The 27,018-nt window shown below is 30.4% G+C and overlaps 2 protein-coding genes across 10 annotated transcripts in view; one reads left to right on the top strand and one right to left on the bottom strand.

Annotated features, from left to right (window-relative positions):
• LOC142328459 (PTS-dependent dihydroxyacetone kinase 1, dihydroxyacetone-binding subunit DhaK-like) overlaps positions 1-17,523 on the bottom strand; it is a 66,296-nt gene extending 48,773 nt beyond the window's left edge. The window contains exons 1-4 of one of the 8 annotated variants that reach the window (XM_075372252.1): positions 17,377-17,523; positions 15,653-15,824; positions 8,207-8,276; positions 3,198-3,308 (exon numbers count right to left, since the gene is read on the bottom strand). In XM_075372252.1, the coding sequence (XP_075228367.1) occupies positions 3,198-3,308; positions 8,207-8,276; positions 15,653-15,805 (334 nt within the window). In that variant the 5' untranslated portion in view covers positions 15,806-15,824; positions 17,377-17,523. The other 7 variants (XM_075372251.1, XM_075372250.1, XM_075372254.1 and 4 more) reach the window with 7 other exon arrangements.
• A 704-nt stretch (positions 17,524-18,227) lies between these two features.
• The window catches only part of Scm (Polycomb protein Scm), a 50,015-nt gene continuing 41,224 nt past the window's right edge, over positions 18,228-27,018 (top strand). The window contains exons 1-2 of one of the 2 annotated variants that reach the window (XM_075371406.1): positions 18,228-18,596; positions 19,369-19,424. In XM_075371406.1, the coding sequence (XP_075227521.1) occupies positions 19,397-19,424 (28 nt within the window). In that variant the 5' untranslated portion in view covers positions 18,228-18,596; positions 19,369-19,396. The remainder of the gene's footprint in view (positions 18,597-19,368; positions 19,425-27,018) is intronic. The other variant, XM_075371405.1, reaches the window with a different exon arrangement.

The following is a 27,018-nucleotide window of genomic DNA, read 5'->3' as shown; positions in this document are numbered from 1 at the left end:
TGATTTCCGAAGATTCTATCAATTAGTGATGCGTTGGAAATGAACAAATAGTTTAACTAAACTGTTGTTTTTCAGAAAAAAGACAACTGTTTTTTATTTCACTCCTTTTTTCTGCCCAATAGTATTACTTCCTAGTAAATACACTGAATCATCAAACAGGCTGTCAGCTCACTCTAATGAACAGATGAAGTGAATAAACAGTTTGCCATTTAATGAGAAAAGGTCATCAAAAAAATCTTTTCATAAAAATACAGCAATATTAAAGTGCGGAATAAAAGGGTCATAAACTGTCAAATTTTGTGATAAAATGATTTTCACTGGCATCAACCAAAACATCCTGAGCCTGCAGCCAATGCATTTAGAAAAATATTAATCTGTTATTTACCAACAGTTTGTACAGAGTTGTTTTTTTTAAACAATTTTTTTCAATAAACAGTTCATTTTTATTTGGCAGAAACAACAGAAAAGCCCATCTCTACTTATTATTATTTACGTAGTCAATCAGTCATGTTCAACTTTTGGCAGTTTCATAGGCACTGGAATTTTCCTGGCAGGTTTTTTACGAGTGGTTTGCCATTGCCTTCCCAACTCATGAGAGAGGATATTATGTATGAATTAAGTGAAGTCTCAGGCTGACTATTCCGAGATGTGTGGTTAATTGAAACCCAACCAACAAAGAACACCGGCATCCATGATCTAATTTTCAAATCCATATAAAAGTAACTGCTTTTACTAGGATTTGAACCTTAGAATTCTCGACTTCAAAATCAGCTGATTTGAGATGATGAGTTTGCCACTAGACCAACCCGGTGGGTTCTACTATTAACCCCCTCCAATTCTACAAAGGTCTCACTACAGTAATATAGCTTTGAAAACCAGAATATACTAATCATCAATCAAACCTATATCCTTTTTCTATTAGTTTAATAGTATCAGAATTATAATTAAAATCCCTTTCTTTCAATTTATCAAAAAAAAATTCATGATATGCAGATTCAAGATTTACATCCTAAATGAATCTGCAAAATATGGATTAAAGGTTTACATTTTAGCTTTTTTAAGACCTATTACGTGAAGTATTTGGAAAGTGTTCAGCCAGATGGATCCTTCAAAGTCAGTAATAATAAAGCTGATGATATTTTGCAAATTATAGATCCTGAATAAGGTTGCAGATGAAACCTGACAATTGATAACTGGTTTAACTCCTACGTTGTTACTAAGATGTTGAAAAATGAAAAAACTGCACCACTGTGGGGATGTTAAAAAAAATAAACCTCAAGTTCTGCCAGAAGTTTTAATAAAAAAAAAAAATATTCCACCATGTTAGCTTTTCAGGAAGACCTCACATTAGTTTCATATGTTTCTAAACATAAATGTTTGTTACTTTTCTCATCAATGCACTTGATAATGCAATTGACCCTGAAATTGGTGGTATAAAAACCAAGCATAATATTATATTATGACAAAGCCAAAGGCAGCAATCATATTGTTGTATTGATGAAGTGTAGGGTGAATATATGGTGGCATGGAGAACATAATGATGGCCTTTGTCTTTTTTTTGCATTTTTAAACATTGGGGCACTTAACAGTTATGTTGAACTCTGTTCAAACTCTGAGATTATGAAGAAGAGAATATTGCCAGACCTTGGAAAATACTCTAATAAACCCCTACAAGATGATGTGCACTACACAAGAGAATCTTCCACATGAAATTCAGCTTGCTTCAAGCCTTTCTGGTGTAGAAGAAAGGAGAGCTGATCCGCAACAAGGGAAAAGAGGAAGATGTTACAAATGTAAAGACAATACAACAAAATATTTCTGTAAAAGTGCATGGTGTAGTTGTGCCTGACGCATGCAGAAATAGTGAGTGGAGACTACTTTGAAAAGTAAAGAATTCATTGATAAATATCTTGTTTGTTTATCATTCATTTCTCTTTTAAGCTATGTCAGATTAAACCTTAAGTTATTACCTTTGTAAATATGCACTTGGAATGCATATAAATAAGACATTAGAAAAGGGGTTTTAATTTTTTAAATAACATTTTTCACAGTACTTACATTTCTACTACATTAAAAAAAAAAAACATATTTTTTTAAATTTCTTAAAAATAGTTAAAACCTTTTCAAAATTAAATAATTTTATCTTATGAAATAAGATAATTTGTATTTCACTATTATATTAGTGATTTTTTGTAATTAACTACATTTAATATTGAATTACTGCGTTTTATTTCTTGGGTCCAACAGACCCAGCTAACCGTTCTTGTAGCCCGACCACCCTAGGGTTAATGAAGACTGTATGTACACTTATTGGTCTATAGTTAGCAGGCAATAAGCAGTCTCCTTTCCTTTTCTAAATAAGAGTTACAGCTGAGGTGTGCCAAGAAGTTGGAATAATCCTGCTCTTGATAGATTTGCTCATCAGAATTGTGGGAGGTTTAGCAAGCACCTCAGAACAGTTAGATAATAGGAGCAGGTGTATGCTGTCTGAGCAAAGGACTGAGTTGACATCTATATTAAACAGCTTCCACACAAATTCCTCACTGAATTGAATTAAGGAAATTGTCTCAACTGCTGTTGTCTCCCAAAGTAATGATGAAAAATTCTGGGAGGTTCTGTAGAAAACTTTTCAGCAAGGAAGTCAACAGTAGCATCGTTAACTGCCAACAACCATTCCAGTGGAATTCTTAAAAAGCAGCACCCCTTCCTTACGATTGAATTTCATATTTTTTTTAAAAACCATTTGCTGCTGGTTAGAACACCATCAGTACAATTAGTACTCGACTCATGTGTCCGCTCACTTAACTCACTAGACAATGATCTGAATGCTGTGTAATAGGCACAATCACCACTTGTCAAACAACTGAGCATTCATCCATAGTTTTCTAGATTATATGTGGTCATGGAAATATGGATAAAAATGCAGTTATTAATAATTTCAGACAATTTAGACCAGGCCAGCTCATCATCCATAACATCAGTAAGAAAATTTAAGTCTCTCTTTTTCAACATCTTATTTTACGGTAACACAATTTCCTCTTTTAAAGTAAAGCTATGGTTGACTGGTCGGAGGTACCAATAGGGGGTGCAGTCTGCACATGAGCATGATAACAATGTGATCGCTCAGTACAATGTGATCATATTTATAATAAAGAAAAAAATAAAATGGGTTATTGATCAATGTGTACGGATGTTACCTTTATACATTTTTGCTACATTTCGTATAGCTGTCAAACAATGTGATGTTGGTGGGGATGTAAATACATGACCTGCCACTGCTGCATTTACCATACCTTTACCAACAAAGCCTGAAAAAACATAGGTAAATTTATTTTTGAAAAATAAACTCTCCTCACCTTTTATTAATTCTAAAACTATGAAATTTAAAAAATAAATATCACTCCATATTTTCCAATTTAAATGTCACATTTTTCTGACAGGAAATCTAGTTTCCTCATGGGACTGACTGTTGTCATAATAAGCTACTTAGTCATACGCAACACCACCAAACAATACAACATGCAAAATCATTGCCAGAGTTTAGGAAATTATGTGAGATGCATATTCTAACTGTATGACTGAGAGAGAGTGAGTGGAATAGATATTATATAAATCCAGTTGGGCAATTATGTTTCAGTAACTCCCTGGCATTCTTTGCTAAAAAGAATATTCACTTAAAATTAAAAATTAACAATATCTACCCCTACCAAACCAGACAACACAATATTTCAGCTTATGAAAAAGAGCTTTGTTATGGTTATGTTGCTATTTTTAATAAATTACCAAATCATTTGAAAAATCCTATCACCAAGTTACATAAATTACAAGTACCAGATATTCTGTTACAGAAACAATATTACTTTCATTACAAATTTTTACATAATACTAATTTAAAAAAAACTTAATTGTTGATCAGCTCTTATTGACAACTTATGAAAAAATAATTTTTTAAATGTTTTAAAAGGGCGTATTTCAAATTTATTTTTATAATTTTACCATTTGTATGTAAATTGTTCTGCTTAAAATCATATCACTTTTCCAATCTAGTTTGTGTATCTTGTTTCTAATTAAAGATGAACTTCTCAAATTTGTGTTTAATTTTAATAGATTTTATTTAAATCAATTTTCTCAGGATTAGATTCTCTACAAAGTTAACTAGAAATTTTTATTTGTTTATTGGTAAATTAAGAAAGTTATTTTATTCCAAACCTAAAAAAGTGTATTTACAACTAAATGTTTTGTGTTTTACCTCATTTTGCTTAAAATCTAAGCGAGTCAGAGGTCTGGGACCACTTTTATTCAAGTTCTTAGATAGAAAACCATATGGAAGCACCAAGTTTAGTCCTTGATTTGTACTCCAAGAATATTAGTGTAGTTTAATTTCACAAAGGGAGTAGAAAGCAGAACTAAATGTTTCACGAGCTGAAACTCACTAACAAACCATTTTCTGACCTATGTTTATATGACTTTTTTTCTTACTTTTGGCTACTGAATCATCTCCCAAGAGATTGGCGTGTAATTTGGAATATATAGAATATATTATATATATATATATATATAATATATATATATATATATATATATATATATAGGGCATAACTGAGAAGGTTTTTAGATAGAGGGCTGTTTTTCAACCTCTGATAAGCTATAAAAAAAAGACACACTGATATAACAAAATTATTTTAATAATAAAATCATTATTATTAAAAAAGTTGAAAAGTATCTAACTTTTTTACATAATCACCAAAATGATTGAGGCATTTGTTGTATTGTGACACCACAATGAAGTGTGAATCCATTGCTTAGACTGTTCTTTGGTTTCTGGATTATTGTACTGGATCCAAGTCAGATCGCCAGTAACAATACACTTTTAATACTCTTCCCTCTCATTATTGTAATGCGTTAAAAACACTAAGGCTGATGCCATTCACTGCATTTTATAATTTTCACTCAATATTTCTGAGACCCAACATTCACACTTTCCGGTCTTTAGTCACAATTGTGTACAGAGAAGACCTTGAAAGTTCATTTATTGTAAACCTTTGTTTGTCGCGGACAAAATCATCAACATGCTCAACCAGGTATACAGTAGCAACAGACTTGTGTCCTTGCCCACCTTCATCATGGACATCCATTCGCCCTTCTTTAAATTTCCTACTCCATTCCCATATACTACCACCATTCATAAAGTTTTTACTATATACTAGGCTCATTCTGTGATGGATTTCAGCAATGCTGCAGCCTTCCACTTGCAGAAAACATATCATACTTCGCAGGAGCATCAATCGTAGTGGCCATGTTCAATTGCCCATACCTCAGCTCAGACTGATGCCGTGGAGTTGGCAATGGCAGAGTTTGTGGTGGGGATGGTGGTGCAATCGCACGATGCGCAGACCTGGCTCCCATCTATCTCTTGTTTACTTAGATGCACAATTGAAGGTTGAAAAAAAAAAACAGCCCTTGTATTTCATCTCCGAAAATCTTTAAAAAAAAATATATACTAGTTGGTCGCATCTAGCCAAGACCTGGACCCTTGGGGCTCAGTCAGCCCAGGCTATTCCCAGAGCCAACTCAGGGGCTCATCAGGGCCACCCCATGGCTGCAGAGCTTGCTTCTGTTGTTATACCCATCTACCCAGAGGGCTCCACTCCATGGACCCTCGCACTATATGTCAACTTTATGGTTATGAGAGTAATACTGATAAATAATAATTATAGTATTCAGGCATTATAGAAATCTAAAAAGAAACTAAATTAAAAAACATAGAATAATAGTAAGTCTCTCTTTCCTGTTTAGCCTCTAGAACCACTGTAAGGCATTACTTCAGAGGATGAATGAGGATGATACGTATGAATGTAAATGAATTATAGTCTTCTACAGTCTCTGTCAGCCATTCCTGAGGTGTGTGGTTAATTGAAACCCAATCACCAAAGAACACCCCCCCCCCCATATCCATGAAATAGTAAACAAATCCATATAAAAGTAACTGCTTTTACTAGGATTTGAACCTTAGAACTCTCGACTTCAAAATCACTTGATTTGTGATGATGAGTTAACCACTAGACCAGCCCAGCTGGCAGAATAATAATTACTATGGTAACTAAAGTACACATACTTTTGATGATGAAAAATTCATAACTTTTTCTTTGACATGGTAATAAAAATATAATGAATCTATCTTTTCTTTCCTCAATGAATATCTTTAATTCACACACTTTGGGTGTAAAAAAAATAATGAATATTTTTTAATATCTTAACTTTCAAGGAAGTTAGGGGCTTGGTCGATGGCTTAAAACCTCTCCTGGGATAACATGAATGCATCCTGCAAATTTGAAAGTAATTGGTTGGTTGCGATGCAATATAAATAAATAGGCAAACTTTATATATATACATTTCCTAATAACCATGATCTATTATATCACAGGTCAGCTAGTGTTACAATATAATAAATAGATGAATCTTAACAAAGATGCTTCAAATTTTTTAAGTTGTACAATTAAATAGTTTCCAACTGATCTATTCTAAGAATTCTAACCAATCTTTTATTGGAAGTTATTTAAGTAATCGAATTAAATTTAACCCAATTGAAAATAATAACATAAGTCATTCAAGAATTTTAGCATTTTCTAATATATTAAAACGTTTTGCATTTTTATATATTTCATGTTAAAATAGTACATATTGATGTTTTAATTACAAATTAACCAATTTTATATTATATTTAATGGAATTCTGAAGCAATTCAAAGATATTAGATTGCTTTGGAAATCTTCTTTGGTCCATTAACCCAGATTCCAACAGTTTTGCAGTATGGTTCCAACTGAAGTTATTGCAGGAGTACTTATTGAATTACTGACACATGTTAAATAAACATATAGATTATATGCACAATGTTACATAAACATGTAATTGTAGATGGGCATCTTAAATAAACATGTTAGATTTAAACTGAGTAAGTTCATTTAATATATTGATGTAATGTGTTGGTGTATTATATATAACTGTATACCTTTATTCTTCTGTTGATATTTGCTTTGTGGAGGAAGAGGGAATTTATTTTTGTTTCATTAAAATAAACTTAAAAAAATAATAAATAAATAGACTGAAAAACTCATGTTATAAAATAAAAAAGTTGAGATTTTTAACTGTTTTTTAAATTTAAATTTTTAGTTTGGTATTAAATTAAAAACAACTACTCACAAAACTAATCAATTCTAAATTTGACACTGACTTAAATGTTCAAAATTTCAAGATGTTGAAAAAGCAGGTTTTTTTTTACTTTTTAATGCAGTGTTTTGAATCAGTTTATTATTATTTTATGTATTTTACTACACATACTTAGTAAATACTAAGTATGTTAGGATACATGCATACATGGATACATACATACAGGATACATACAGCATGTCATACTTAGTAAATACTAAGTATGTTAGTTATATTAGTTAGTTAGTTATATTCAACATAAAAAAAATGATGCCTGTAAGAAAAAATGATGTTCATAAAAATTGCAATGAGAAGAAATTTGCATCTTTATCAAAAATAAAAAAGAAATGCAGAAAAGTAACAGATTATTAACTTAAGTTAAGAAAGGCCCTGTTAATGTAGCAATATAAGTTATAATTTATGAAATCTTGAAAAAACAAACAAGAAATGATTTAAAGAGACTGAGACCAAGCCTAAGGCTTTCTAGTATACGAGTATAGGCACTATATTTTATCAAAATTTTCAATTAATTTTATAAAATTTTCAGGTAAAAATACTTTGAATGCAAGAGTAGAAAATCAGTAAATATTTCATTACACTAACAGTTCAATACTAAACAACAATGATGACAAAAAGAAAGAAAAATACGGCTTCAAATAAGCTACATAAATAAAGTAATTTTTCTTTCAAAAACCTTCTAAGTTAACTGTAAATTCTACACAACTGGACCACCAAAGGAATTTCCTCTTTAAAAAAATGAACATATGTAAAAAAAAAAATATTAGAATAGCTCTTCTAGTTTTTTAAGTCAATTTTCAATGTCAAGAGTGTTGAACAATACATTGCATATTAAATCAGGTCTTAAAATTACATTTGTTAGAATCTAAACAAAGTTATATAATAAAAACAAGTTTGAGAATCTAGGTAGCAGAAAAAACTACTTAATTTTAAGATGATTCTATAATTAGTGAAATTGAAATAAAATTCAGACAAAACAAACCAGCACAATACGGTTCATGACCAGATCCTCCACCTGACACAATTCCTACACAATCTGATACATTTTCTGGCTGAAACAGATGTCATAAATACCCATATTAAAAATATTTCATATTAACTTAGTAAAAAGAATAAACAAAAAACAAAACTATATTCACTACCATATTTGAAAAAAATTCCTATACTTACAAACTTAGGATTAAATGTGAATGCTACTACAAATTCAAATCAATTTATTCACCTACAAGGGAAAAACGTACAAAAAATACAAGGGAAATACTTATTTTTTAAATTTAATCTTGTGTTACAATGAATAACACATTTTCAGATACTTCCATCATTACTTCACTTATAAAGAATTTTTTAGATTGCATGTATGTCAAGAGAAATAAAAAAGTTTAATTTGACAGTCACAGAGACACATGTAATAGTAGGATACTGATACATTAAATGTCCCAGATTCAAAATCTATAAATTACCTTAATGTAGGTGCTAATGAACTTTAGTCATTAAGAAGGCTTAAAGAAAAAACAATTTTAATTTAAAAAATGTTATTTGCTATACATATATGCAATTTTAAGAAATTTCAGTTTTTCTATAAAAGCAGGTGATGAAGGTACTTCTTCCACAAGTTATTCATTGTAATATTTATGAATCAGCAAGATAGAAATGTCTTTCTTGTATTTACAGAATACAAGAAAGTTTTTAAGAAACTTTAAAAAAAATGAAAAACAAAAATCAACTGTAGTAGATAAACTTCTCTTAGGATTTTATAAATGCTTAAATGAGGAAGGAATGAAAAAAATAGTTGATAGGCTATACTGTATGGGAGAATAGCTTTAAGACTATGAAAACGGTAATGATACCAATTCAGTCTGGTACCAGAAATTGTTCAGAACTCAAGAGCAATAAGTTTAGTAGCCCATACCACTAAAATATTGTTAAGATTCCTAAGCCAGAGGTTGGTAAGAATAATAGAAAAGAACACAGGAGTGGAACAGTTTGGCCTCAGGAAAGAGAAAAAGATCAAGAGAAAAAGACCACTGCGCTACTAATGATGGTTGGAGAAAGATAATTAGAGAGAGAGAAAGAAGAATGAGTTTGTGGATATTTAGAGAAGACATTTGATAGAGTCAAATGGAGTGAGTAAATGGCAGACATTATTAAGAGAAATAAGTAGACTGGAAAGACGGGAGGATAATTATAAAATTATACATAGGACAAAGTAGCAATGGAAGTAAGTATTGAACAGACACTGTTCAATATTTACATTGAAGGTATGATAAAGAATATATTCCAAAAAAAAAAGGATGAATAAGTATAGAAAAAAGAGAAAGAAAAAGAATATGCAAAAGAGATGATATAGTAAAATTCAGGCTGATGACACACACACACACACAATTGTTAACAGTCCTGCAGTATGGGATGGAAAAACTATAGGAAAACTACAGAAAGTAATTGAAGTAAACAACACAGAGGATTTAGTGGTGAGGATAAGTGAAGTAAGAATAGATTACACATATTTGGGAACTATGGTGACAGAAGGCTGGACAAACACAATGAAAATAAAAAAAATTAAATTAAAAATGTTTTACAATCCATGACAAAAAACCTTAAAAAACCTGTGAAATAATTAAATAACTGTATTTCTACCTTGTAATCCTCTGTAACATTGTTTTTAAGACAATAAAATTTAAGATTTTGTTTAACCAACATGCTACAATATAAATAAAACTTATCTATGCTGTCTGTGGGTCACACATGATGCTCAATCAAAATCTTAAATTTTATTGTCTTAAAAACATCACAATCTCACAGAGGATTATAAGGTAAAAATAGAGTTATTCAATTATCCACGTTTTTTTAAGGGTTTTTGTCATGTGTTATTAGAATTTTTAATTTTATTTTTTATTACTTTTTTGAAGATTAGTAGGGCTGTGCCCAACAGTGGGACATTTATAGGCTGATGATGATAAAAGTTTATTATACTTGACCAGCACAAATTATTTAATAATCCACACAATAATGAAGCCCTGCTGGAGTTAGAAAGACTTAGAAACATTCAAAAGCCATTTTGAAGAAACATATCTGCTGCAGCACCACCTGGCGGCTTATAACTGTAAAACTAATGTAAGAACCTCCTCTGAAGTGATATTCATGTAATGCAAAAAACCACATCAAAGTCAACCCAACTGATTTAGAAAAACACATCTACTGCAGCACCCCCTAGCAGCTTATAATCATATTACTAATGTAAGAACCTGCTCTGAAGTGTTACCTATGTAATGCAAAAACCACATCAAAATCTGTGTAATAGTTTTTGAGGAAAATTATAACAGACCTACACACAAATGCACACACAACCTCTTACGCCAAACGCATATACCATCTCTGTTCTGTCGTGGGTAATAAAAGGAAGAATAGCGATGGTAAAGACAAAACCTTCAGTAAGACAAAACAGTGGCAGCTCGCATGTAGGCACTGTGGAACTGCAGTACCCCTTATTTCCACTTGATATTATCGATAACATTTAATATAATGAGTCCTTTTTTCTTTAAATCTTCTTTATACTTGTACGATATATAATCCTTAAGCCTAATGTCAGTAGCCATCCTCCAGTTTATGAAAAAGATATAAAAATCTTTGTATGGAACTGTGTGCTTCAAAGTTCCAGCGGTATGATGTTTGGCTGTTGTGCGCATGCGCACATAGGAAAGCTGCAAGGGAGAGTGAGCACTGTTGCTCCCGCAGTGCTGACCCTTGCATGCTGGTGGAAAGTAATTTTTTCTTTCTTTCGCATGTGTATGGACTGTTCCTTATTCGTTCCCTTTTCTAGTTCAGTCTGTGGAACGAATATGAAAGTGGTTTAGTTTTTTTTTTTTAGTAATGATCAGAAGATGGCGGAAAGTAAGGGCTCCTTCATTGCCAAATCTGTCCAAAAACACACTGAAGGCAAAAGAGAAGGTAATTAGTAAAAACAATTATGCATATGTTTCTGTGTTCATAGAAATTTAAATTAAGCACCACTGGACTATAGTGTATTTAAGCGGATATTTTATTAATTTATTATCTAATAATACTAAAAAATATTATCTGTATTGAAATTTTATTATTTATTTGGTTAAACCGAATAAATAATAAATTAATACGGTTTTTAAGCACAATGTGCTTAAAAACTGTGTACCACACTATCTTATCCTTGAATGTGATAAAGTGTAGAATTAGATTATTATCCGGGTTCCAGATATTCTACTTAATTTTTTTTTCAGTTTTTTTATTTTATAGAAAACTTTAACGATGGCCTTGAAAAGGCCCAGAAAACAATTTTCTGGAGAAGCACTCCCACTAATTTTAGTTACGAGCCATCACTGCAAGGTAATTACTATGTAGTAAAAGTTTGGAGGAAAAAGTTAGTTAAATATATGTATGGAATGTCTTGATGTATGAAAGTGAAGCATTAACAATAAGGAAGGGGAGGCACTAGTAAGGCTTTTGAGATGTGGGTAGGGAGGATGGAGAGAATAAGATGATGGATAAAACAGAGCATTTATATGGGAAGTTCACAAAAGAAAAGGAAGCTGGTTAGGACATGTCTTTAGGACAGTAATTCTCAATCTTTTTAGTTTCCAACCCCCAAAAAATAAAGTATATACTAAATATTTTGCAACCCCTCAACCCCAACCCAATGTAGCCTAGTTAAAATTATTTAGCGACAATATGAAAATGCATTAAGAAATGTACAAACATAAGCAATTTACAGGTTCTAACTTCAAGTGTACATGCTCCTTGTAATTTGGCCACTTGCATAATATTTGCTGTGAGAGCATCATATTACAACATGCACAGACAGTAGGTATGAAAAATTTCACAACTAAACTCTGTAGTCTAATTTCTGTAGTCGATACACAAAGCGCCAACTCTCAGACAACAAAGGAACAATGTAGTACAATGTATGTAGTACAATGTCTGACACGTGTGTGTACAAAATTTCATCACGTTTCATCACTCCAGTCTCCATTACATTCAGCTGCATTCGTTGTGTTCATGTGACCTTGTGCAAGGTCGCAACATGAAACAGAGAAGCGCAATCAAATTTTGTGTTCCATCTCAAAAATCTTTTGCTGAAACTTATTCTATGAAACAGCAAGCATTTGGTGATGAAGCCAAATCTCATACAACAACATACACGTGGTGGAAGCGGTTTAAAGTTGGTAGAAAGTCGTTGGATGACGATGAATGAAGTAGGAGGCAGTCGCAGCAGTTCACGACAAAAATGTTGCAAAAGTGTGTGTGCTCCTGCCTGAACAACTTCATCTTACCCTTCAGGCCATAGCAGAACAGCTAAACATCAGTAAAGACGTAGTGCATACAATTCTAACACAAAAAATGAACCGCTGAAAGGTGTGTTCTCATTTCATTCCAAACTTCTTGACCAAAGAACAAAAACAGGTGCGTCTTTCTTGTGCTCAAACTTCATTGAAACTACCAATAGTGACCTGAAGTTTTTGTGCAAGCAATTGGAACTGGGGATGAAAACTGGTGCTTCATGTATGATCCACAAACGAAGCGTCAATCCATTGCTTAAGTCCACAGAGACTTAAGAGCACAGAGACTGGTGAAAGTCAAGCACAAAAATCAAGAGTGAAAACAATGTTGACTGCATTCTTCAACTCAAATCAAAAAATGAATTTATCCCAACTGGTCAAACCGTGAATTCTAAATGGAAATAATGAAATGCCAGATGCATCACATTTGTCAAATCCGGCTTAAGTACCGGGATCCGGGCAGTTGGACTCTCTAGAACAACATGACCTGGCACACATGCCAAGTTTTAACAAGTTGTTACACCACAAATCAAATCAGTGTCTTATCCCGTCCATCCTATTTACCTGACTTGGCTCCAGCAGACTATTTTTTGTTCCTGAAACTCAAGTTGAAGATGAAAGACAAATTTACTCACATCAGCCCTCTGCGGGGCTGATGTGAGTAAATTTGTTTACCTTTAAATCTGTATTTTTATTTAATTTAGTTTGCGAACTTTTCAGTTATACTGTGTACAACAGGTGTAAACATGTCGTGCTCTAAGTAGTATAAAAGAGGTGTAAGGGATTGCAGAATGCAACTTTAGTTTCAAATACAAAGTATGTATCTTGTGCCTTTATTTAAGATTTTAAAAGTGTAGTTACATTGAAAATAATAATAATCGAGGTTTCGGTTTTGTAGTGGGCTGTCAAACAGTGTAACTGTTTTTTTCTAATTAAAATCTTATGCTAAATGGATAAATTTATAAAAAAATGAAGTGAGCCATCTACATCCAGTGATTTGGTTGGTAAAAAGATAAGATTGTACAATGACATTTATTTAAACTGATGTAAAACCACACTGCGTTGTTTGCTTTTAAGTCTTCTCTGATAAGAAATGAAGCTATAAAAATTAATTTGAAAATTGGAAACTAAACATCCAGATCACAAAAATAAATCCTTGAAATTTTTCTTAAGAAAATTACATACTTTGAGAATGAACATGCTTCTATTTGTAAATCACGCCATACTGATAAAAGAATGCTTGAAGCATTTTATCTCCTAGCATTAAGAGTAGCTTAGATGTCCAATCCCCACACAACTGTAGATAAACTCATATTGCCTGCTGCAATTGATATGTTCAATGTTTAAATAGCCATGGAACAAGTAAAAAATTGAAAAAAATTCCTCTTTCCAACAACACAGTATCAAAATGAGTCGATGACATGGCTGTCAATGTTGACGATCAGATAATTCAGCAAGTGTGTTCAAGTGATTCTTTAGTATTTATTAGATGTGGTAAAAATTTCTCAGTTCTTATGATTTGTGAGATATGAATGTGATAGGGAAAGAGCAATCAAAAAAATATATTATTTTGCAAATCAATACCTGGTCATGCAACAGGACTTCATTTCGATGTTTTTTATGAAGTTACTAAATTTGTAGGCTTGGCATGCTTATGTGCAGTAGTATATTTACATTACACTTTTGCTGAATGTCTAGCAGGATTCCTTGTTGTTCTTCTCTGCTAGGCTGTGTTCAGGCATTACTTATTTTAAAGTCTTCTGTACATGTACAGTTATGAAACCGACTGACTAAACATAACTATTTAAAGTTATGAACTAACCTAAAGCAAATTTAATATATGTAGAGATTTTAGAACTCACTTTATAACATTTTCACATACTCTAGCAGAGCCATCTGTATAATAATGAAAAACTTCAGTAACAGATTTGGAGCACAATAACTTGTCATTAACATCCACTAAATAAATTATATCCAATACATGACAACCACTATTAACATTCCTTAAAAATTTCTATCCATATCATGTTGTCTTATATTACTGATATTTCATTATGGACACTTCAGATCTTCAATTGTGTGTGGCCTTCTTATACAGTTTTTTAATATCAGATAGCCTCAGAAAAATTAGTCACAAGCTGACAAATCTGGGAAACAAGTAAATCAAGAGAGGTCAGAGTGTCATGAAATAAACATAACTACTTTCATTGATACTTGTGCTGTATGCATAGTAATAATGCCATCTTGTTGATACCAAAAAGTAACAAAATTATTTTCACATTTAGCTAACTCGAGAGCAAGGAAGGTTTTTACCCGTTCCATATAACCTAAAATTATTGAAACTGCTTGCACATTAGAAAAAAAATCCCATTGGCCTATCACTCCCAAGCTGCAATGTAATGCACCTTATTGTAATATATTTACAATATTTACAAATGGTCTCTCATAAAGTTGATAAGAACTGCTGTCAGCTAAGAAGTAGAAATTCTGCTAATTTACTCATCCAGAAAGTGTTACAGGTTTTAGTAAAAATAACAGTCATATTTGGTTAGTTCTTGCAAGGCTAATCTTATATAGGTGAAAATTAAAATCCATTTATAGCACAATGTCTGATATACACAGGGCAGGAGCATTTTATACTGACTGACTCAACACTTACTGACTGACATTTACAAGAGCATGGTGTATGAGAAAATTTTATGGATTTATTTTTTTTAAAGATGTTGTTTCTCTAAAATTCTTACTTAATATGATAGTATTATGGTTACAGTGCAATAACACGTTTGCCAACATTTAATATGTACAACATAACCTCTAGGGTTAGGCTACAGAACTGCCTGTTTTATACATGTATGTTTCCAAAATGAATGCACAATATTACAAATTTCACTGATCCACTACAAAGTGGCACAGTAGAGTGAGGTTTCTAAGATCAATAGTCTGGCTAATCCCACTCATATAGGAGAAATGTATAACTGTTTCAAAACTATCCAGTTCTTTTGCCAGTCCATTTATATACATTATTATGAAATTAATAGTAGAAGTATGTCTTTATTATGAGTTAGTTAATTTATAAGTAACATAAGATAGATAATTACTTTTTTTTAAAAAAAAAGCAATACCTCATCATAGCGCATAATAATCCCTGATTTTAAGTTAACACTTAATCCTGGATATGCTACACGTATTCCTTCAAGCATGTCTTGAACACAAAAAGATGGAGAATTAATTATTTTTTTATGAGGTGTATAACAAGCAGAATGAGATGTAGACATATTTGTGGATTATATGTAACTGAAAAAAAGTAAAACAATTATTTAAAAGTACATAGTGAAATGTAATAAACTGATTATATTTTATTTATTTTTTATGGTACAACTAATATACTGATACACATGAATTATGTGTTAACCAAGATTGTGAGTATAATATTTTAATTATGATGTACAAAAATATGTATATATTTTTGGACCTATTAGCAGCTCCTTTTAGCAAGCTGCTGGTAGCACTGTTAATAGTAAGGATAATACCAAGATCAAAGAAGGTTACTCTCCTTTGTAAGCAACTGAATAATATATTTAATTTTTATCATTTTTTTATTTTTATTTAAAATATTATTTTCATCAAATTTAGTGTTTGTAAATTTCAAATTGTTCCAACCTGATGAAATCTTTGGTATCATGAGCATGTTTTTAAATTTACATGTTATGTTTGTATCTTTGGTTGTCTGTCCTCTACTTCCATGAAGTTAGTTTACAAGTAATATATAAAAACAAAGATTTCACCATTCTTTGATCAGTATGAAAATTCTCTTTTTAAATAATCCCCCCCCTACCACTACACCTCACACACAGCAAATCCCTGCCTTGAATGACTTAACTGGACCATTCTATAATTGTAGCTAACCTTTATACTAGCATACTAATAGTCTCCTCTTCTTCATTAGTTAGGGATGGCCTAAAACAAACACAAGACTGAGTAAAAGGTAAGGCGATTCACCATAATACTAAAATAACAAACTTTTTTTAAAAATATGATATAAACCCCTATTTAAAATTTTTTTTTTGTTAAAAACAAAAACTTTTAACAAAATGTAAATTACTGTGAAATTAAAAAATTATCTTTCATATTTATTACACATTGAACATTTAAAAAAAATATTAATCAAGTGGTAAGCTACTATACATAATACATCAAGTAACTACAGATCATGGTTGACATCATTGAAAAACTTATAATCGTGATGTCAAAAACACTTTTTAAAAATTTACAAAAAATTACTACATTAAATTTCCAACAAAACTGTCATACCGCTTTTTTAGCAATTACTAATAGTTTAGTAATTCAACTTTTTACAAGTTAACTGTACTCATATTAATGTTCGTCACATTTCCTCAACAGATAAGCGAAAGCGATAAGAATTGCGAACAATTGAAAGAAACATTATCTTTTATACAATAATTAACATGAAAACACTATCGTGTTTTATCAAGAATAAGTAGCAAATTAATTATAATACATTACTACGGGAAAGAAAATAGGAAACTTTGCTCTTTAAAATGTTTAATTAAAACCATTATTGAAATATTTAATTATAACCCCCATAAGCAACTTACGTACGAATTGGCACAATTAACTGTCAACACAGTAAAGTTTCACCTTGATCACGTGCGTATTACAATATCTTTTTAATATATTTCGGGTAAGGCAACTACATTTTTGAAATATTTTATCCATAGATTGAGCTAAACAAAAAAAAAAAAATGAAAACGCATATATACCCAATTTCTACAGCGGAGATTAGAACAACAATAATCAACTGCTAAATCGAAATAACGTGGATTACCTTTTGACTTTCAATACCGTAGCGAATTTTACGTTGGACACCTGTAAAAAATTTTTCTAGATAGCGAAGTTTTTCTTTTATGCTGTGCGCCACTCAACTGGTTGATGACTGTTATAATCACTAAACCATTATTATTATTATTATAACCATTAAATGAGTTCTGTATTCCAAAATTTTATTTTCATGATTTCTGGAACCTCTGTAAGGGCAGAATTTACTGTTTACGAAAAGCAGCGCGAAAACAATCTTTAAAAGCTCACGCGTTATTGGAAACTAATTATTTCTAGGCAGTAAATATTTCACTTCAGCTTTAAACAAACACCATTAAAAGTAATATATTTAATGCAAAAATGTATTTCATAAAGCAAAATATCTTTAACGCATTATATATAATTCCACATATTATGTACAGTTATTGATACAAAATTGAATCCTACTGATACGAAATAAAATGAAATTTGATTGCATTTACTTTTGTTAGGAAGTTTAATATTTAGAAAGAGCTTTGTTAGAACATATACGACGAAAAGCAAAGCAATTTTTTACAATCTACCTCATTCGTAGGATCACTGGGTGTAATATATTTTATCATTAAAAGATTTAATTGCCTGCTGAATACTAAAACGTTTCCTGAGCATTATCATTTTAGCAGAAACGTTGCACCTAGTTAATCTACATGCAATCTAAAAGTTGTACATTTTAGACGTTAGATGGCTTAACAATTTGAGTTCATAAGATGAACTAACAAACATTATTTAAAAAATCAAATATTTTCAATTATTTTTTTCCTAATTAAAATAAAATTCGTATTTTCTTATCTTTTTTTACTTTTTTTTCGAATAGGAGTTTTTATTACGTCTTTATCATTCATTGTAAAATGAGTGCTTAAGCACAAAGCTGAAATCATGTTTATAAATATTGAAATCATGGTTGCACTCGGAAAGCAATAAAGCTGGCAGTTAGTGGCCATAATGATTAATTTGTGGATATTTTATTTGTTTTGTTTTGGCCAATAGAAATTTCAATCAATTTTGTCCTCATTAAACCAGATAAACGCTTCATTACATTTTTTTAAATATTTTAATATTCTATGTTTTGGCCTTGAAATCGATATTGTGCGTGTATTTTGTGAAGTAAAATGGACGTGTTGATGTGTTTTGTCGGATGATCGTAATATCTTCGTTTACTAGTGTTTTCTATAACGTATGTTTGTAAATTTGGTAAGCTGAGTATTCCGTAAATTTTTTATTAAGAATTTGTGTGTGTTTTATTATTGGAAATGTTTATTGTTACTCTGAAATGCCGGGTGTTATACTTGTTTTATCGTCTGTCACGCTAGAAATTATGTGTATTTATGTAGTAGCCTACTGTACAAATTAAATGGTAAAAAATTTATGATTTAAAAAAGTGATCAATTATTTGTATTTGCGTAATGACGTTGTCATTCATTATTATAAATATTTTAGTAATGTTGCGCTAGTTGTGACATACTGTTGATTAAAATCAATTCCATTGAAACCTTTATTGTTAAAATTGTATTTTATTAGCGTAAGAGTGACTAATCTGCTATTTAATATCGTAAGCCAATTAAATGCTCATTAAGTACGTTAACCGGTTAAGTACATTATGTGAAAAAATATATATATTTCCCGTAATGTGTAGAAATTGATTATTTTAATTTTTTCTACAAAAAATATCAGGTTTTGATTTTGCTTATTTACTTTTTATGAAAATATTTTTTCGTGAATAAACTGTTTAGGATAGTATTTCAAATATGTCCTTGCTTTGGTAACGGAAGGTGTTTTTCTTTTCAACTTTTGGATGACAGAGCTATTCATTTGATATGTTATTTATGAGATTTTAATATTCTAATTTAATCTTAAAGACATCTAATATCATGAGATGTTAATAAGTTTTTAGTTTTCAGTTTTTATATATTACATGAAATAGGGATATATGTCATTAATGTTAGACTGTATAACTGTTTTGTAGGTATATTTGAGAAAATAATTGGTCTGAAATGTCTACTCCACAAGGGAAAGTAAGAGGTAAGATAAGTAATTTAAAAATTTTTGTTATTTATATCTGATGTTACTTTTTTGTATACCTGTATGTAAATGCTAATTACTTAAAATCTTTTACATGATAGGGAAATAATAGCAATCATATTTAACTTGGAATTCTAATCCACAAGTGAATTATTAAATTTATTTGTGAAGTTATGTTGGAAGATTATGAAGTGATTTTAAGGTTATGTTATATTGATATATAACCCTTTCCACACTAGCCTGTTTTTGATGTAGTTTTAATTAGAGTATAATTTTTTTAGAGTAAATTTTGAAAATAAAGACTTGTATTATATGATTTCAAATATCATTAAAATTGCTGTAAAAATATACAAAAAAATGAATGACCATGCAGTAAAAAGTTACACCATATTTTATTTTGTCTTGGTTTCCTAACCTAACATTTCGCTATAGATGAAGAATTTGCTTTTTCCTAGTAGAGAATATAAAATTTTTTGTACATTTACTTTATATTTTATCACTAAGTTAAAATGGTATATTTAAAATGAGTTAATGTTTGAAAATTATTTTAAGATACAAACACTGTATTTAAACAACACAACCTTTCACGAGAGGTTCTTTTGAAAATTATAGTTATTAGGAAACAATAGTCCAATAATTGATTGTAATAGTCAGATAGTGACGACTGACATCTGGTAACGATTATATAAAATAGATTTTATATTGTAGGAGTAAATGCATAATTGTGGCTACAGCCATCAATAGTACTTTATGGGTAAATTAAGGTAGTGTATGTTACTGCCGATAGCTCTACTCATTTACAGTAGAGTGTATATAGCTGTTAGTAGTGTACGAAGGGTTAAATATATGTGTCATAGTTTCATTTAATATTTAGTTATATTGTATATTTTTCTGATAGTTTAATCCTTAACACCATTTATCCAAATTATTGTTGTATGTAACAGCCTTATACGCATTACTTTTCTCATTAAAAAATAATGTATTGTGTCATTGAACAATATGTGTATTGGCATTTTAAACATCTCCTGTAGGTTTTTTCTTTATCTCTTATGTTTCTATTGGTTAGGATTTGCTTGTCCGAACCTTTCCTTCACATCTTCGTAGGATTGGTGACAGGAGCTGTATCATTTTTTAGTCTTAACTGCGATTAAAAAAAAAATTATGTTTGAATTAATATATTTCCATTTAATATTAGAACTGTCCCATGATATTTTTTAGAAGATTGATTGCATTTTTCATTAATTTTATTTCTTAAATTGTATGTGTTTTTGCCAGACTACATATATACAACATATGTTCATATACTGCTCGCATGGATAATGTGTATGTACACTCATGTGCTACAATTTTTTATTTAAAGAAAAAGTAAGTATCTTAATATTTTTGGACAAAAATTCATGGTGATACTTTTGAAGAAGATGCCTGCAGAAGAAAGGCAATCTGAGCTAGTTAGTTGTTAGATAGCGCCACTGAAAGGAGAAAATAAATTAAAATTATAATCTAATTTTATAATAATTAATTATAATTATAAATATAATCTAACCAAACTTGACCTACGCTCACTTAGCTTGCTAATCTTGACTAGCGAGCGAAGTGAGCATAGGTTAAGTAAGCTTGGTTAGATTGTTTTTATACTTCTAGATTTTTATATATATATATATATATATTTTTTTTTATTTAGTTATATAAATTTATTTATTACATAAAGTTAGATTATAATTTTAATGTATTTATTTTCTCCTTTCAATGGCGCCATCTTACAACTAACTGATTAACTACAGATCGCCTGCAGGCATCTTCTTTAAAAGTACCTTTGTGGCTTTATATTATTAATATATTTGAACTTGAAAGTTGTCTCATTAGTTGTATTCATATTATCTTGCATAAATTTCATCTCAAAAATATCAGTCTGAATTCATTATTGCCAGTATTATCCATTATTAATAAAATTCACTGAAAAAAATAGTCTATAACAATTCAATAATTTAGAGAAAATTTTCAAAAAATAGATCTTTTTACATAATGACTGTTTTTGTTTAATCTGTTTTGTTTATTGTTTGTCGTCGTTATAATGCTGTTTTTGGTCGAGTAATGTAAGAAATATTCAAAGTGATAAACATTGTATATTTTTCTACACGTGTTGTAACATGTCTGAACATTTATAATTCATTAGTTATTAATCCTTTTTTTCATTGTATTACTTTTCTCAGTACCATCTGATAGTTAATTAGTGTATGTATGTGTGGTTCATCATGAATTTTATTCAATCAATTGAACAAGTGAAAGATGAAATTTTGCAGTAGTAAAATATTTGTGTAATCCTAGATGTGTTGACAGCCGTAGGATGATTTATGGACTGGATCATGATTTGGTGGGATGTGCAAGATAGACGGATGAAATGAATTTAAGCAGTTAAATATCATGGTATCTTCTGTAGTGGAAGGAAGATAGGTATCTACAGTGTAACCTCTTTAACTGGTAGGTCCATCTTTCCTTTGTGGATGTCTCTCACCTGAACGGCTTCAGTTCAATTGGACATTGATTGTTTCTTATCTTCTCCTTCCCCTGATAGCGTTCTGTTTATAATCTCACCAACTGCTCTAATGGTGGTGTCCCAGCAACAACATATGCCGCTTAAGATGAAACAATCCTGTAACCAGAGCATACAAAGTGACATCCTTCTTTGAATGCCCTCGATAATTATCCCATTTTCCATTTATTCCCATTTATACTCCAGTCTGGAGCACTATACAACATAACATGTAATGCACCACATGCGCATACAACTTCCTCTTTAAGGTCCTGGGCCCAGCAACATTTCCAAGAAGATGGTTTAGTGCATTAACTAGTCTCTCATCCATCTTCATTACTTCCCATACATGGCAGGAAAATCACCTTCTGTGGTCCAGCTATATTACCAAATATTTTACTTCTGGGCTAGTTAGTAAATTGGAAATGTACCTCTCTACGTTTAAGAAGTTGTTTTTAATCGAAATTGTTCCACATTTACATTTTAACATAGCAGAGCTGTCCATTAAAGCACTAAATGTAGAAAAAAGTAGGAATATAATAAGCAATAAGTGACTAGAAAAATTAGTTCTTATAAATAGTGGGATTTTATTTACAAAACATCACGCTTTAACTTCAAAACTATCTCGTATACCACGTGCTGCTGTGTGACATGCCATCTTGAATGTACCATTGCATCATGTTTATCTTTAGAATATACTCTCTTTTGTAAAACATACATATAAAAATTTCTTAAATCACTTAATTGATTTTTAGTATGTGTAAGTTCTAAGGGTCATATTTGTTTAACTTTTCAGTATTTTGGTATTATAAATTACTTTTCGTCTCTTCTGTTTGCCCTGTTTTTTCTTTATAAAAATAGATGTTTGATCATTAGTAATTGGTATAAATAATTTTTCTTAATGAGGGCAAAACAGTTTTATATGATAAAATGTGGACTATTTGGTGAATAGTTACATGTCCAAAATTCTTGTTTACATGTGTACAAATTTTTCATTCACCTGAATTTATATTTAATTTTATTTGTTCGGTCTCATATTTTAACAAACAAATTAGAAACCTGAATACCTTGACTTGTATCGAATAATACATCAAGTCGCTTATGACCAAAGTAAAAACTTACATAGTCATTTTTAAGAATAACAAACATCCCATGAAGACTTAGGAAGTATTAGGAGGGAAATGGTTTCCTGTGTTATAAATACTTTGTAAGCCAAATTTAGAGCACGCTGAAAGTCAGCTGATATTCAGTCCTACAATTTATAACTTCATTCTGTTCATCATAGGAACTGGTTATAAAGAGTTAACTTTTTTTTTCAGATAAAGCAACCCTGGCTTCAGGTGTTGTACATCTGCCATAGCTATAAGAAAGACTAGGACGGATATACCAAGTAAAGCAACAAATAAGTACACTTTCCCTTTGTGAAACTATGAGTATATAGTCATCTGCCAATATTTATAAGGTTTAAATAATTAACAGTTTTATTAAAAATTTTCTGATATATAAATGAATGTCTAGATTTCATTTCAAAGTAAAGATTTGTATTTGCTTTTGATGATATGAATATTCATATAATTTTTTGTTTGTTTCAGTTAATGTGTTAAGTTTGATTATTGATTTATTTAAATATTAAGTCAGTTGTGTTAGTTATTTCAGCTGTGTGATTTATTAATGCAGATTGATTTATTCATACTATATAATCAGTTCTGTTAACAAATTTGCAGTACCATAGTTTCATACTAATAAAAATTTAAACAAAGTTATATTTTATAGTATTAATACAGTTACAATTAATTACCTTTTTTTCTCAGTATTGGATACTTTATTAAGAAATGATATTATTTTTTTAAATTGTGGAATTTCTGGTATTTAATAAATTCTGTACACCCTTATTATATCACTAAGATTTAATGTGTAAAAATATAATTCCCTTTTTTCTTTTACGTAGGCTTTTTGTTATCAATATTTAATGGCTGATATCCTGTTATGTAGATAACCTTTTATTTTGTTGTGTGTAAAAAAATTAATTCTAAAGTAGAATATTAAAAATAGTGATATATAATTTTTTTAAATTATATGAATGTCTACTGATATTAGGTAGTTATTATTTTTTTTAGAGTTGACATTCTCAAAAGTATTACTTTTGTTATTAAATCATCATTTTTTACCTGATAAAAGAAGCAATTAAATTCATTTTTATTACTGTAACATTAAATTCCATTTTTTATGTATATGTATTAAGTTGATGAGACCGATTTAAATAACCATGTTAGAATAACATTTAAGTTCTTATTTGTGTGAGAATAATTTTTAATAGTAAATGTAATTTTTTACACTGTATCTTCATTTTTTAAACAGTTTGTGGGTTTACTAATAAGACATCAAGATGCGGCAAGGTTTACAATATCTTAAGTGACAGAAATTTTCAATAAAATGGACTATGTAATTTTTATATTTTATTTCATTATACTTATGTAAAAATGAATGCAGTATCTGTCAAAAATTCAAAAGCTGCTGAATTCACCTTATACAGAACGATGTTTGAGATATTTTCAGTTACATGTCTTCTTACTTGAACAAGTAGTATGAAAACATAATAGATCTGAATAGCTCTGAGAGAAAAGTACTGGACACTATATGCCTGTTTTGATCAGTTTAAAATGTGGAAGGCTGTTAAGTTATCATTTTGACTTTTTTTTTATACAGTTTGGGCATTGACATTCATGTAAAGTAAAAAAAATGGATATTTTCCAATGGTAAATTTTTTTTTCTAAGAAATTACTTTCCCTGCAGCTTTTTAAAATTGATGGGAAGCTTGGCTTTCTGTTAAAACAGATTACAGTTTATTGAGTAAATGTATTACATATATCTTAATTTAACATTTTTTAAGCAATGTGAAGCAGTGTATTTCCTTAGAGACAGCTGAAATTTTCCAAATTCTTAATGGAAGTTATAATTTTTTTCACAACCTCTTTTCTTTAGTAGTTCTAATTAAAATATTGAAGCTATTATAATAGTGTTGAGTGATGAAAACACATTTCAGTATAAAAGAAAATTATATACATCTCAAGCCAAAAAATAATTTATTTGAAAAAAATTGTCTTTATATTGAATTGGACAAATTTTTTTAAACATATGTTGGATGAAGTTGTGTTCTTAAAGTGCTAAAACATTTGTGCATTTTTTTATAATGTAATTTCATATTGTGGAAAATTAAAATTGCCCTATGACAAAAAGTGGGATACGTTATATAAGATTATTGATAAAAAGAAAATTTTGGGAATATTGTCAGTTACATATCCTCTTACCAGAACAAGCAGGATAAAAACAGAACAGTGAAGTAAATTCTAAGAAAATTGCAAATACTAGACACTATATGCTTGCTTGTCTTGATCAGTTTAGACTATGTAATATTTCAAAGAAAATTTTATATAATTATGTAAAATCTTATATATAAACGCAAAACTTTGTTTAATTGCAACAACATCATTGCTTTCAGATTTTCAGGATACATTTCCGATATCCCAGATAAGGTTTTAAGCCATAGATCAAGGTCTAGCCCATTGTGGGAGTTGATATTAAAGATACAAGGCACGGTTCAGAAGTATTGACTGATCAGTAACAAGATGAGAACAATTGAAAAAAATTTATTAATGCTTTCAAATACTTGCATATTTACTTTATTTTTCTACATAATGGCTATATTTTGTTCCAAACATTTTTGATATCATGAAACAAACTTCTTTAAACCCACTGTATAAAATTCTGCTGCCTGGGATTGTAGATATTTTCACTGATATGTAGAACTTTTAACTTCCTCGAATTATTGAAACGCAAGCCAGTTTTTAAAATGTAAGAGAGATGGTAGTTACTGGGTGTGAGATCAAGATTATAAGGGACATGATCAAAAATCGCCCAACTGAATTATTGAATTGTTTCTATTATGCATGCAGTTATGTGTAGATGTGCTTTATTGTGAAGAGCAATTCTTGATCTCAACATTCCCTCGTCATGGCACAACACAGTTTAGAAAGTATTTCACAAGAGTTGTAGTATGATATATGTAATCAATTGGTTCTATGAGATCAATCAAAATAAACCCTTTTGGTCCTAGAATGCAATTGGCATGATTTTCCTTAGAGGCTGGACTGGTTTGAATTTTTTTGGTTTAGGTGAAGCAGAATTGCCACTGCATAGATTGTTATTCCATCTCAGCATTGATGTACGAAATCCTTGTTTCATCATGTGACGATATGGAGAAAAAATTTATCTCCTTCACGGTTAAAGCAGTCAAGAAAGGCATGTGCAGGTATCATTCTGTGATCTTTGTGAGCACTTGTCAACATTTTTGGCACCCATTATGCACACAGTTTACAATAGCCTAGAGTGCCAGTCATGATTCTCAACAATGTTGTCTTTGAAACTTTTGGAAATGCTAGAGAAAGATTGCTAATCGTTGGCGACTATTTTCTCTCACTTTTGTATTCACACCTTCAATGAGATCATCAGTCCAGACACTAGGCCTGCCACTTTTGTTTGTTGTGAACATTTGAATGACTTTCCTTAAACTTACAATACCATTGCCTCACTTTTCATTCACTCATTGCGGTAGGCCCATGTGTTTCACACAATTGCAGTGAATTTCAGCAGCATTATGTCCTCTTACGTTTAGAACTAGAATCACTGATTAAACTTTACAACTGGCAGGATTTGTTACTACCACACTCATTTCAACACATTGTTTTGCAAAGGCAAGCAATAATGAACTGACAGCAATGTGGCGGTTACATGATCAATAGATCCTGAAAGCTATTCTTGCATGAACCAATCAGTGTTGCCGTTCACTATTTATAACTCATTGACCCTTACTTTTTAACCGCGTCTTATATTAAAGAAAAATAACAAATTAATCCTTTTACTTCATTATTATATTTTTTCACCATGTCAACAGAAATGTAATGAAGTAAAAAAATAACTTTTTTTCTTAATGAATGTAAAGTATTTAATATGCTCACAACCACAAGGATAACAAACATGTTGGGTGTTCTAGCTAGATGGTCGGGC

Source organism: Lycorma delicatula, chromosome 7 (assembly GCF_047948215.1).
Source record: "Lycorma delicatula isolate Av1 chromosome 7, ASM4794821v1, whole genome shotgun sequence".
Taxonomy (NCBI): domain Eukaryota; kingdom Metazoa; phylum Arthropoda; class Insecta; order Hemiptera; family Fulgoridae; genus Lycorma; species Lycorma delicatula.
This window is presented reverse-complemented; position numbering and strand designations above follow the sequence as displayed.